We start from the raw sequence: 12,178 nt of genomic DNA, 5'->3' as shown, positions 1-12,178 counted from the left end.
GGGTGAAGGGGCTAGTCAGGGACAAAGACCAGAGCTGATGGGCAGAGCAACGGGTGAAGGGGCTAGTCAGGGACAAAGACCAGAGCTGATGGGCAGAGCAACGGGTGAAGGGGCTAGTCAGGGACAAAGACCAGAGCTGATGGGCAGAGCAACGGGTGAAGGGGCTAGTCAGGGACAAAGACCAGAGCTGATGGGCAGAGCAACGGGTGAAGGGGCTAGTCAGGGACAAAGAAAGACCAGAGCTGATGGGCAGAGCAACGGGTGAAGGGGCTAGTCAGGGACAAAGACCAGAGCTGATGGGCAGAGCAACGGGTGAAGGGGCTAGTCAGGGACAAAGACCAGAGCTGATGGGCAGAGCAACGGGTGAAGGGGCTAGTCAGGGACAAAGACCAGAGCTGATGGGCGACACCAAGGGCTCGGGAGACCAGGAGTTTGAAGTGGAGTCTATGTTGTGTTTTTCTTCAACAGTGGTACATGGGGTAAAAGCCAGGGACCTGATGGAAGGTCTTTCCAGACAAGAGTAGCTGAAGAACAGAGCTGCAAGGGGACTCACTGAGAACCCATGGAGGAAAGAGGAGAGACAAGAAGAGGCTGAAGAACCAGGAGGCTGTCAGAGGTTGAGGAGCAGGGCAGAAGGAGGGAGGGGAAAGGAGACCAGACAATGGAGGCCCTGGGTCTGGGCCTGGGAAGGAGAGGCTGAGTGGAGAGAAGGTGAAGACGGGCTACAGGGGAAGGAAGTGTGAGGCCCTCGTGAGCGTTGGGGGCTGCATGCAGAGGAAGCTTCACGAGATCGCAAGTGTTCAGTGAACCAGGGGGTACCTGGCAGGATGGGAGGCATAGGTGACGACTCAGAGGGGTAGAGGGGGTCCAATCCCAGCTGCAGGGGGATGAGCTTTATTCTGCAGAGAGAGGAAGAATAAAAGTTTGAAAGAAGCAGCAAAGACCCAGGCAAGCCCATCCCGGTCTCTGGGGTCTGTACTGAGTAGGGTGTGGAAATAACCCACACTGGAGAGGGTGACAAGGGAAGGGCTTGAAGAGAGGCAGGAGGAACAGAGGTAAGGAAGTGCTCGCAGCCATGAAATGAGCACAGGGAAGTGGAGAGGAGGAACTGGAAGTGGGGAGAGCAGAGGGACTTCAGTCCAGAGACCCAGGATCGTGGAGCTAGAGGTGAGGCTGGGAAGCGGCCGTCCTCAAACGGCACAGACCCAGCAGGGGACACCACCAGTCACTGAGAGGCACACCCTGGGCTTGGAGATCCAGGCTGGAGACGCTCCCCGCTTGCACAGGGTTGAGTGGATAAGAGCTGAGGGCCACCGGAAGGGGCACCTTCTCTGGGCTCAAATTCATGCTCAAATTCGTGTGTGTCCTTGGCCAGTTCCAGCTTCTTTGTGAAATAGAGACCAGACTCAGATTTCATGAGGTTGTTTGAGGATTATAGGCAATGATGCCTACAAAGCACGTGGCAATCTTAATACATGGAAGTGACTGTTACCCTCCTTAATTTAATATCTCCAAGGTGTGGGCTGGGAAGATCGGGAAGCTCTTCCTACTTAACAAAATGAAAATGAATATTTAAAACATATATGCTAGATATGGGATGATGAAAAAGCTGTGGAAATGAGCAGTGGTGATGGTTACACAAAGATGTGAATGTACTAATGTCACTGAACTGTACACTTAAATATAGTTAAAATGGTAAATTTTATGTTTATGTATATTTTACCACAATCAATCAATCAATACCTCACCAGGATAATTTTAAAGAAATTACTGACTTAGATTTTTCTTAAAACCCCTACACCTTCTACACAAGGTAAAAGTGAAAAAAAATTACTTTATTGGAAAGAACAGTTCTGCTAGCATCTATGCTGCAAGGAATTTATTCACTAGGACGTGAATTCTTTGCTCTACACTCAGGCAGTTTCTAACTTACTGCTGATTCATAACACTGGGATTATGTTTTCTTTGTTATTTTTGATTGGTTTAAGATGTATCGGTACACTAATCTTAACACACACAATTGATCATTTTAAATGCATATGAAGTATGGGGATATATGTATATGTAGAGCTGATTCACTTTGTTATAAAGCAGAAACTAACACACCAGTGTAAAGCATTATACCCCAATAAAGAGGTTAAAAAAAAGAAAAAAGGAAAAAATAATAAATAGGGGCTTCCCTGGTGGCGCAGTAGTTGAGAGTCCGCCTGCCGATGCAGGGGACGTGGGTTCGAGCCCCGGTCTGGGAAGATCCCACATGCCGCGGAACAGCTGGGCCCGAGAGCCATGGCCGCTGAGCCTGCGCATCTGGAGCCTGTGCTCCGCAACGGGAGAGGCCACAACAGTGAGAGGCCCACGTACCAAAAAAAAAAAAAAAAAAAAGTAGTGTATTGTCAGCCAAAACAAAATCAATGGAAGTAACACTTTCAAAATTTTCATACTTCCCATGTCCCCACGGCTGACATCCTGAGTTTATTTCCACAGTCAGAGCCTAAATTATAAATAGCTGTTATTTTATAAATAAAGGAAGACAAGATGATTTTAAAAATCATGAAGCTGTAACTAGAATTGGAAGGGAAAAGTGCTGTGTGGGTCATTTTCTTCCCAGGGCGACATTCTGAGGTTGAGTGGGAGAGGTGAGGGATATAAAAGGAATGTTAATTTGCAGCACAATCTCAACTGATATTCTAGAGTGTGTATTTAATCACTCCATAAAAACCAGACAGAGAATGATCGGGGAGAAATGAGAGAAAACATCTGTCATAACCGGACTCTGGGCAGGCCCAGTCACTGTCAGTGGTTGAGAAGGGACAGAGAGATCATCGGGCTGTAGGTGTGGGCTTGTCTTCCTAGCTTTGTCTCTGGGTGACCTTGGGCACCAGTCTGGGCTTCAGCTTCTCATGCCATAGCATATGAAGAATCCCCCTGCCTCTTGGAGAAGCAGAGACACTTGACTTCATTGCAATTTACTTCCATTTTTACTGCAACTCCTGAGCACCAACGATGTGCCCAGAAAAATGCTCATTAGCTGGTGGCAGTAGGATATAAAGAAGGGGGAGCAATAAGAAGGGTAAGTCCAGTCCTTGCCCTAAAGTCTTTTTTTTAAACTTTTTTTCCTTTTCTTTCTTTCTTTAAATTTATTTTTGGCTGCATTGGCTCTTCATTGCTGCGTGTGGCCTTTCTCTAGTCGTGGCGAGCGGGGGCTACTCTTTGTTGCTGTGCACGGGCTTCTCATTGCCATGTCTCCTCTTGTTGCGGAGCACGGGCTCTAGGCACACTGGCTTTAGTAGTTGTGGCGCACAGGCTTAGTTACTCCACAGTACGTGGGATCTTCCTGGACCAGGGCTTGAACCCGTGTCCCCTGCATTGGCAGTTGGATTCTTAACCACTGCACCACCAGGGAAGCCCACCCTAAGGTCTTTTAAAGAACTTTAAAAGATGCAAAACCTTTGGGATTCCAAAGATGCCATCAAGGTATTATTATAACATGTTAATTTCTAATGATTATTTATTTGTGTGTTACTAGTAAGGACAATAATAATCAGCAACTTGGCCATCCTTGATTCTTCATCCACATAGTTCAGGATTTTCCCCGATCTGTTAGGCTTCTTGGTTGTTCACCAGATCAAGGACATCTATGCTCCACAGAACAGAGCAGTTGTGGCCAGTTCGGGGGCCCCTCGCCCCAAAGGCAGGAGGACCTTAGAGATCAGAGGCCAAGACCATGGCCTGGACTCTCTCCCTGCTCTGCTGAAGTGCAGCAGCTCCAGGGAGACTGAGCGTGGGGGACCAGAGGTGTCATCTGGGCTCCCCAAAGGGCAGGCTGCTTAGCTACCCCAGTTTCTACCCTGCAGTCTTAGGAAGCGAGCCTCACAATACCAGAGCAATGCCACTGGACAACAGAGGCTTTGTGAAAGACAGCCATGAGTCCCTGGGGCCTGCTGCCACTCCTGAGGCCAGGACAGCAAGGGCCAAAGAGATGGGGGACGGTGATGGTTCCTTGAATCCCAGTAAGCTAGACTTTCCAGAACCTGCAGGAGACAATGTAACAAGGAACAGTCTCAGATCTCCCCCTGGCTGCCCTGGGTTCAAGGAAAGTGGCAGAATGATTCTTTCCCCATGAGAAAAACCTTGGCTCCCTTAAAGTGAAATAATGGTTAGAAAGTATCAGGCACAGCAAATATCAATATATGGTCATTCCCTCTTCCCCAAAATAATTGATTAGACTAAACTCAGGAACCAATGTCTTTGGAAGTAACCCCTGGCTGCCAAAGCATTCTCCAATCTAACATCCTCAAACTGTGATTGGCGTTTGCATTTGGGTGGAGCCGTATTCATTCAGCCTGTACTGAGTGGTTCATGGTGCCAGGCCAAGAGCTAAAAGTCCTGACCCTGAGTTCAAGAAACCTGCAGTCCGGTGGGAGAGACAGACCAGCAGCACAATTCTTGTGCAGTGCCCTGAAGAGGGCAGTGCAGATGCCATGGGACCACTGAGCTGTGGCTGGATCCAAGTTCTGCCTTCCTTAGCTGTGTGATCTGAGGCAAGCTGCTGAACCTCTCTGAGGCTCAGTGTTCTTATCTATAAAGTGAAGCTAAAAAGACCCATTTCACAAGGTTGTTAGAGGATTAAGTGAGTTAATATGATCAGATGTCTAACCTGGTATCTGGCCCAGAGTGGGAGCTTATCAACTGTTCCAAAGACTCTACCCTGAGGAAGAAGAGTTAACAGGGACCTGAGTCTCTGCCCAGCAGCGTGGGCCTGGTCAGCCAGCTCAAGAGAAGGAAGTCCTCCCTCCCTGGCTAGTGCCTGTTATGTCCACCTCCCTTTGAAGGGACTGAGGAAGGAGTCAGTGGCAGGAAGCAGCTCCTAGTGTAGGCCTTAAGAAGATGGCATAGTTCAGAGGGCTCTGATTCTTCCAAGCCTGTATTCAAACCCTGCTCAGCCCCACACACTCCAGTCCTCGGACTCCTCATGTGTAAAATGGAGCTAACAATAGCTACTTCATTGGCTTATGTTAAAAAATAACACGTGGGGCTTCCCTGGTGGCGCAGTGGTTAAGAAGCCGCCTGCCAATGCAGGGGACACGGGCTCGAGCCCTGGTCCAGGAAGATCCCACATGCCGCGGAGCAACTAAGCCCATGCACCACAACTACTGAGCCCGCGAGCCGCAACTACTGAAGCCCATGTGCCTAGAGCCCGCCCTCCACAACGAGAGAAGCCACCGCAGTGAGAAGCCCACACACCGCAACGAAGAGTAGCCCCCATTCGCTGCAACTAGAGAGAAGCCTGCGCACAGCAACGAAGACCCAACGCAGCCAAAAATAAATTAATTAACTAATTAATTTTAAAAATAATAACACCTGTAAACTTACAGACCCATGGAAGGTTCTCAATAAATGAGAGTGGTGGTGGGGAAGGTGGGACTGTGATGATGGTGATAGTCATGGTGGGGATGGTGGAGATGTGGACACAGGAACAGTGATCATTTCTTCCTCTCATGCAGGTGCCACAGGAGGTAGCCCAAGACTGGTGTAAAGAGAAGGATATTCCCTATTTTGAAGTCAGTGCCAAGAATGACATCAATGTGGTACAAGCCTTCGAGATGCTGGCCAGTCGGGCTCTGTCAAGGGTGAGTGGCAGCTGCCAGCTGCCCCCTAGGATGGGGCAACTCAGGAGCGTCCAGAAAAGTATATATTGGGAGGGACGAGGGTGGGACAGGACTGCTCATCATCTTAATTAATCAGCCGTTGAATGGGCTCAACAGTATTCCAATTCTGGAACCACAGAATCCCAGAGGCATCAAGCTTCCTTAGAATCCATCATCAGTGGTCCCTCAATCCGGCTGGTTACCATTTGTGGAGTTTCTAAAAAATACAGCTCGATACCTCACCCCTGGAGACTCTAATTTAGTAAGAGTTTGAGAAGTAATGCTCTAGTTCAGTCCTCACTGATGGGAGAGAAGCCCCAAGGTGCCAAGTATTGGTCCAAGTGGAATAAGGAAGCCTGCGGGAGTTGCTGACATCCTCCAATCAAAATGATGGATAGATGTAGACCACTTGGTGCAGTCTCTCAACAAGCATGTGTTGAGTATGTCACGTGTGTCAGGTCCCGTCCAGGGCTCCGGGGTCCCTTGCTCTCATAAGGGAGACAGATCGGCACAGGAGTGGCTGCAGTGCAGGCACTGTATGGTGGGCAAGGACTGGTGATGGGGCCCCAGAGGAGGGACACACAGCCCACACTGCAGGGGAGAGAAGAAGAGGAAGATGGGAGGTCACCTGGAAGTATTAGCAGGGTTTTAATGCCATTCTGATATAGAGTTCAGAAACTCTGAAGAGGGTCCGTGAGAGATTTGCACAGGGAGGGGCTCAGCACGTTTCATTATTCTGCCATATGCAATCAAGGTGGGCTTCTTGGAAGTGGGGAGAAGCTCATCACGGCAGTGACTCTGAATTGAGGAAAGGAGCGAATGAGGATGGGCAGTCGGAGGGCTCCCCTCTGTGGAAGGGCCTGCTGTCACGGGTCTGCCTGGCCCTGCCCTGTGGGTTGTCCACAACGGAGAGGGCCAGCAGCCACCTCTAGCAGCTGCCCAGGCAGAGGGCTCGAGCTTGCCACCCTTACCCCCCGTTGCCTGCATCTCAGAGTTTGCCCCCGTGTGCTATTATTCATGCTTCCCCTCCCGCCCCCAGCCCTCACTGTGTCATGTTAAAAGGAAGAAGAGGGGTGTCTATCTCTAGCACATGGTCAAGAAGTGCTGCTCTATCACACAGTCGGTGACACAGGTGTGCCTGCTCATGCCGTCCCCTGGAAGGTGAGGGATGCTGTTTGACCTCATAGCGTGATACGTGATCAGTGATCCTCCACAAACACAGTGCAGTGATCGCCAGGTGCTCGGTCACGGGGAAGCTCCCTCAGCCCACAGCCAGTGTCTGTGTGTAGTTAGCAACTGTCCTTTCTGGAGAAGGAGTGTCCTTCATTCTTGAAACTATGTCCTTCCTGCTGTGTCACTTTTATGACACAGTGATGTGAGTGGATGGTAGTTTGTCTGCTGGTTTTTCTTTTCCATTGTCCTTACTTGGCAAAAGAATGGATTGGCGACCCCATGTCAGTCCCTCACAATGATGGGGGAAATTTACCGATGAGAAGTTTGGCGGTCACGGGTGTGATACCCGCAGTCAGACTGACCTGGGTTTGATCCCGCCCTCATGCTTTCAAGTGGACCCCTGGGCAAGACATATGACTTCTCTGAGCCTCAATTTCCTCATAAGATGGAAATAATTCCATCCCATAAACGTTCTTGAGTTGTCAGGCTAGGGCTGGAGATGTGGACCTCAGTGGCCCCACGGTCAGGTAAAGGAGTAAGGCGTCCAAAACCGGAGGTCATGCAGAGAGAACAGGCTTGCGGTTGCCAAGGGGGAGGGGGGGAGGGGAGGGAAGGATTGGGAGTTTGGGACTAGCAGATGCAAACTCGTATATATAGAATGGAGAAACACCAAGGTCCTATTGTATGGCACAGGGAACTGTAGTCAATATCCTGTAATAGGCCACAATGGAAAAGACAGAACATACAGATTTACAAAAGAAAAAGAAAACAGATAGACTGTCATGGAGTGAGGTAGGTGCCATGGGCTGGGGCGGGGAGGGGACACGGCCAAGGCATCGAGGTGACTCAGAGGTGCTGGTGGCGAGGGTGGGCAAGAATGCCTGCCCAGAGAGGTGACGTGTGAGTTGGAGGTTGAAAGGTCATATGGAGTTTGCATATGATGGTAGGCCGTTGAAAGCACAAGCAAGAGCCGCAGAAGGGCAGAGAGAAGGGCGTGGCAAAGGCCCAGGCGTGAGTCCACAGGGCTCACGTGAGGGACCACTGTGGGCTCCGTCTGTAAGAGGAAGAACCGTGGCATGGAGGAAAGTGGGGCCGCTGGGCCGAGGTGAGCGATGGGGCTCTCAAGGCCAACAGCACCAGACCATGAAGGCCTGGTGAGCCCCAACCAGACCTTGGACTTCATGCTGTAGGCCCATGACCTCTAGATCCGCTACCAGACTCCCAGGGCACACAGGGGCCCAGTACGGACCTGGAGGCCAGCAGGGCGTATCTTCCAGCAATGTCTCTATTATTCAGAAATCCGGAAGGGAAACATTTCACCCTAAAATAAACATAATTACTGGAGCACTGAATGTAAAAACTCACACGGATTTTTAAGGTGAAACTGGAGTTTCCAAATCTATACTTTAAAATCAAACAGGAGTTTTCAAGGACATTTCCTACAAGTAGCTCTCCCCTCCTTCCCAGGGAGGTCATGTGCTCATTCACACCAGCCCAGAGTATTTGGAGAGGAAGACGTGAGAGGTGCTGCTAGAATAAGGAGGGAGCCGCAGCCTGGGGTAGGAAGAGCTGGGCTCTGAAGCCGGGTGGGTCTGGCTTATTTCCTGGCTCTACCTCTTACTCACTGTGTCCCTGACAAGTCATACAGCCTCCCCTAAGCCATCACTTCCTTCCCTTTAAAGTACAAGTAATAGTATCTTCCTCATGGGGCTGTTGCCAGGGCTAAATAAAATAATATGGTAGCACAGAGAAGGCATTAAATAAAAGGTAGCTATTTTTAAATGAAAGCTATGGCTAAGGGCTTTCAGCAGGGAAGTTTCATGCTGCAGGGAGGATGCGCTTGATGGGTGATTCAGAAAGGTCCAGGCATGAGAGGATGAAGACGGCAAGGACGGGGTAGATTAAAGAGACTTTGGAGGGAGAACCATCAGGGATTGATGATGATCAAATGTAGGAGAGAAGGAATCAGGAGCTGTTGAGGTTGATACCGAGGTTTCTAGCTTGGCAAACGGAGGGATGATTGATTAGTGATGCTATAGACCAAGATAGAAAAGAGAGGGGAAAGCAAAAGTGTCACACGAGGAGGAGGCAATGGAGCACATGGCATTTGGGGTTCCTTGAGGTTCCTTGGAATGTCTGAGTTCTGCAGTGGGCTCTGGATGGAAAGAGCAGCTTACAGGTAGAGTGCCAGAAGAGGTACTCGGTTTACATTTTGAAAGGAGAGAAGGTAGCTAGTTACTTTAGTTTCCCAATCTGGCCACTTTCAAGGATTAGGGTATTTAGTTATTCCAAAATATGACTAAGTATGCCCTCATAATCAAAGAAGGGACACCCACCTGCTTTGGGGGATTTGGGATGAAGGGATTTTGCTCTTACCAACTTGGCAATACCATCCCTGCTGGGGCCCGACGTGAGCTGCAGCATGGAGGCCGGTTCCTTTTGGATTAATTAGAGAAAGACAAACTTGCCACATCCGGGAGGGAAGCAGGCTGACAGGCAGGTAAGCTTAGTGAAATTATAGGACTTTTATGAGGTCCTCAGGATGTAGGATCTAGAGTCAGGGCTATGAGGTGACCAGGCTTGGAGGGGCAGACTCCCACAGTCACATCCCCACTGAAATGATGCATTAGGACCCTATGGTGTTACTTTACAGTTAGACATGCACATACTTGCTAAGATGACTGGGGTCTGGAGAAAAGAATTACACAGGAAATCTAATAATGGACTGCCAGTGACTTGGAAGGTTTGCAGGAAACCTGAGGAGGGAGATGATGCCATTATCGAGTGAAATGATGTCATAAATGGGAAGAGCTCAGGGCTGACATGGACCTGGGGAGGATGTGACTCTTATTGGTGAAGAGAGCTGGCATGAAGACCCCAGGCTTTGCTGGTGTGTAATGAACGAGGGCGTTTCTCACACCTTCAAAGGCAGCATTGTTTGTTCCTCGAATAAAGTGCAAAGCAGCTCAGAAAGCCCTCAGCTTAGACACTCCCTCCCAAAGGCTGGCCTCGAGGACAAGGCACAGGTTCTGTTCATGATCCCAGCTGGGCCTTCTGTGGACGTGAGGGTGAGGCATACTCAGGGTGATGAATCAACAGGCCCTGCCCCCTGGGTCCAAAAGACCCAGCGAGGAGAGTTCCTGATCCCAGGCAAGGTCTCTTGGATGTTTATGGTGAGAGGGGGACCAGGAAAACACACAAAAAAAGAGAATCTTTTCAAAAGCCTGTCTTTCTGGGAGAAGTGGATCAGTCAGCTTAAAAAGGGACTTAAACAGCAATGCTCTACTCCCCCTCATCTCTCCCTGTGAGGCTCAGAGTGTCAGTGGAGTGAGTGGGCCCTGCAGATGGGGCCAGCTGGAGGACTGGATGGCGTCCCGGGCGGTGCAGCCCCGAGCCCGCACAGCAGACCTGGGCAGTCCTGGGGGAAGGAGCCTCAGGAAACTCAGGGGAGGACTCTGCTCTTTCAGGGTGAGGGGCTGGGGAAGGCCTGTGGTGCGCTGGGCCGGCTCTGCCAGCAGTGGGCTAGGATCCTCCCCAGCAGAGGGGAAGATGGAACTGGGGTGTGGAGACATCCCCAGAGGGACAGGCTTTCATTTGGAGACACTGCCCCTGACTCCCCAGCACTAATCTTTCCTAATGAAAAAAAAAAAAAAAAAAAAAAAAAAAATATATATATATATATATATATATAACAAATAAAATTCTAATAGCTCCAAAGAATTTGCTGAGGGCTACTCAAGGCCCATCATCCCGGATGACTAAGGAAGGGTAGCTGGTGCTCTGCTGGCCCGGACACCCTACCAGGGAGCGGGTGAGAAATTTGGGTTCTTCAAGAAGCAAAGGGCTTCCCTGGTGGCGCAGTGGTTGAGAGTCTACCTGCCGATGCAGGGGACGCAGGTTCGTGGCCCGGTCCAGGAAGATCCCCATGTGCCGCGGAGCGGCTGGGCCCGTGAGCCATGACCGCTGAGCCTGCGCGTCCTTTGCCTGTGCTCCACAATGGGATAGGTCACAACAGTGAGAGGCCCGCATACAGCAAAAAAGAAAAAGAAAAAAAAAAAAGAAGCAAACAGTGGGAAGAAGGGCTGGGTCCCAGGCCCGGTGCCCTGAGCTCTGTGCTGTCAGGCTAACCTGCTGCTTGCTGTCTGGCAGCGGCAGCGAGTGACGGGGCATCATGGGACCTTCTCATGTGTCTTGGGGGGTGACCATCATGAGGGTGCCACAGGCAGGTCTGACACAGCCTCCTGGGGTCCAGAGTCACCGGCACTAAGAGTTTGGTTGACATTCGCCAGCTGGGCACCATAGCCGGAGCCCAGGAGCCATGGAGGAGAAAAAAATCAGTGAAGGCACAACCACTCTTCTGGAAATTGTCCCCTCTGAGGGGCACTTGAGACAGACAGCCCCACAGGGGGCTCTGTCCAGCTCAGGTCCGCACCAGCGTGTCCACTTACCCACTTACCCTCACACACACACCACCAGCTGCAGGGAAAACGTGAATGCTGGGAGCTCAGAGACTGGGGGGAGGCTTGGCCAAGGAAAGAGATGTGATCCCTCGAAGAAGAGACCCTTCAGTGTGTAGAACCCATCTCCTTGAGGAAGGACGCCCTCACCCTTGAACCAAGCTGGTGGGTCATAGGTGAGGAGTGGCCAGCTGGGTGGGGAGAGGCTTGTTAGACTGAGAAGGGGCTTTCTCTGGACCTCGTTGGGACAGGAGACTTTGGGAGGGTGGGCAAGGAAGCAAAAAGCCCCAGTAGAAACATTGAGTCTATTTTAGGGAGGGATCCCTGGACATGGGAAGTGCAGAGGATGGTGGGAGGTTGAGAGGTGGGCACGGTGAGAGAAGGTTGGGGTGTGGGGATGTTTGCAGGGAGAGGTTTCCTGCAGAAATGAGGAGTGGGCCGTCATTATCTCTGCCTGAGGGCAAACGTCACCTCAGTTGTCCCCTCTGGAGAATGGCAAGCTACGGGACCTGATTGGAGGTCAGGAGACCTGGGCCTCTAATGCAGCCGCCCACCTGCTCTGTGCTCCTGGGAAGGAGCTGGAGGAGGAGGTGAGGAAGGAGGGGGCGGGGAAGACTTCCTCCCCCCCGGGCCTCAGTTTCCCAACTGCACAAGGTGGGGGAACAGAAAGCCAGACCACCATCGGCCATTAAGAAATAGAGGGCAGTGCTTCCCTGGTGGCACAGTGGTTGAGAGTCCGCCTGCCGATGCAGGGGACATGGGTTCGTGCCCCAGTCCGGGAAGATCCCATATGCCGCGGAGTGGCTGGGCCCGTGAGCCATGGCCGCTGAGCCTGCGCGTCCGGAGCCTGTGCTCCACAATGGGAGAGGCCACAACAGTGAGAGGCCCGCATACCGCAAA

At 51.1% G+C, this 12,178-nt stretch overlaps 1 protein-coding gene across 6 annotated transcripts in view; it reads left to right on the top strand.

Moving 5' to 3' along the window:
- The window catches only part of RAB7B (RAB7B, member RAS oncogene family), a 29,063-nt gene that overhangs the window by 13,996 nt on the left and 2,889 nt on the right, over nt 1-12,178 (top strand). For all 6 annotated transcript variants that reach the window (XM_060129859.1, XM_060129851.1, XM_060129878.1 and 3 more), the window contains one exon: nt 5,505-5,630. In XM_060129859.1, coding sequence (XP_059985842.1) covers nt 5,505-5,630 — 126 coding nt within the window. The remainder of the gene's footprint in view (nt 1-5,504; nt 5,631-12,178) is intronic.

Source organism: Lagenorhynchus albirostris, chromosome 2 (assembly GCF_949774975.1).
Source record: "Lagenorhynchus albirostris chromosome 2, mLagAlb1.1, whole genome shotgun sequence".
NCBI lineage: Eukaryota > Metazoa > Chordata > Mammalia > Artiodactyla > Delphinidae > Lagenorhynchus > Lagenorhynchus albirostris.
This window is presented reverse-complemented; position numbering and strand designations above follow the sequence as displayed.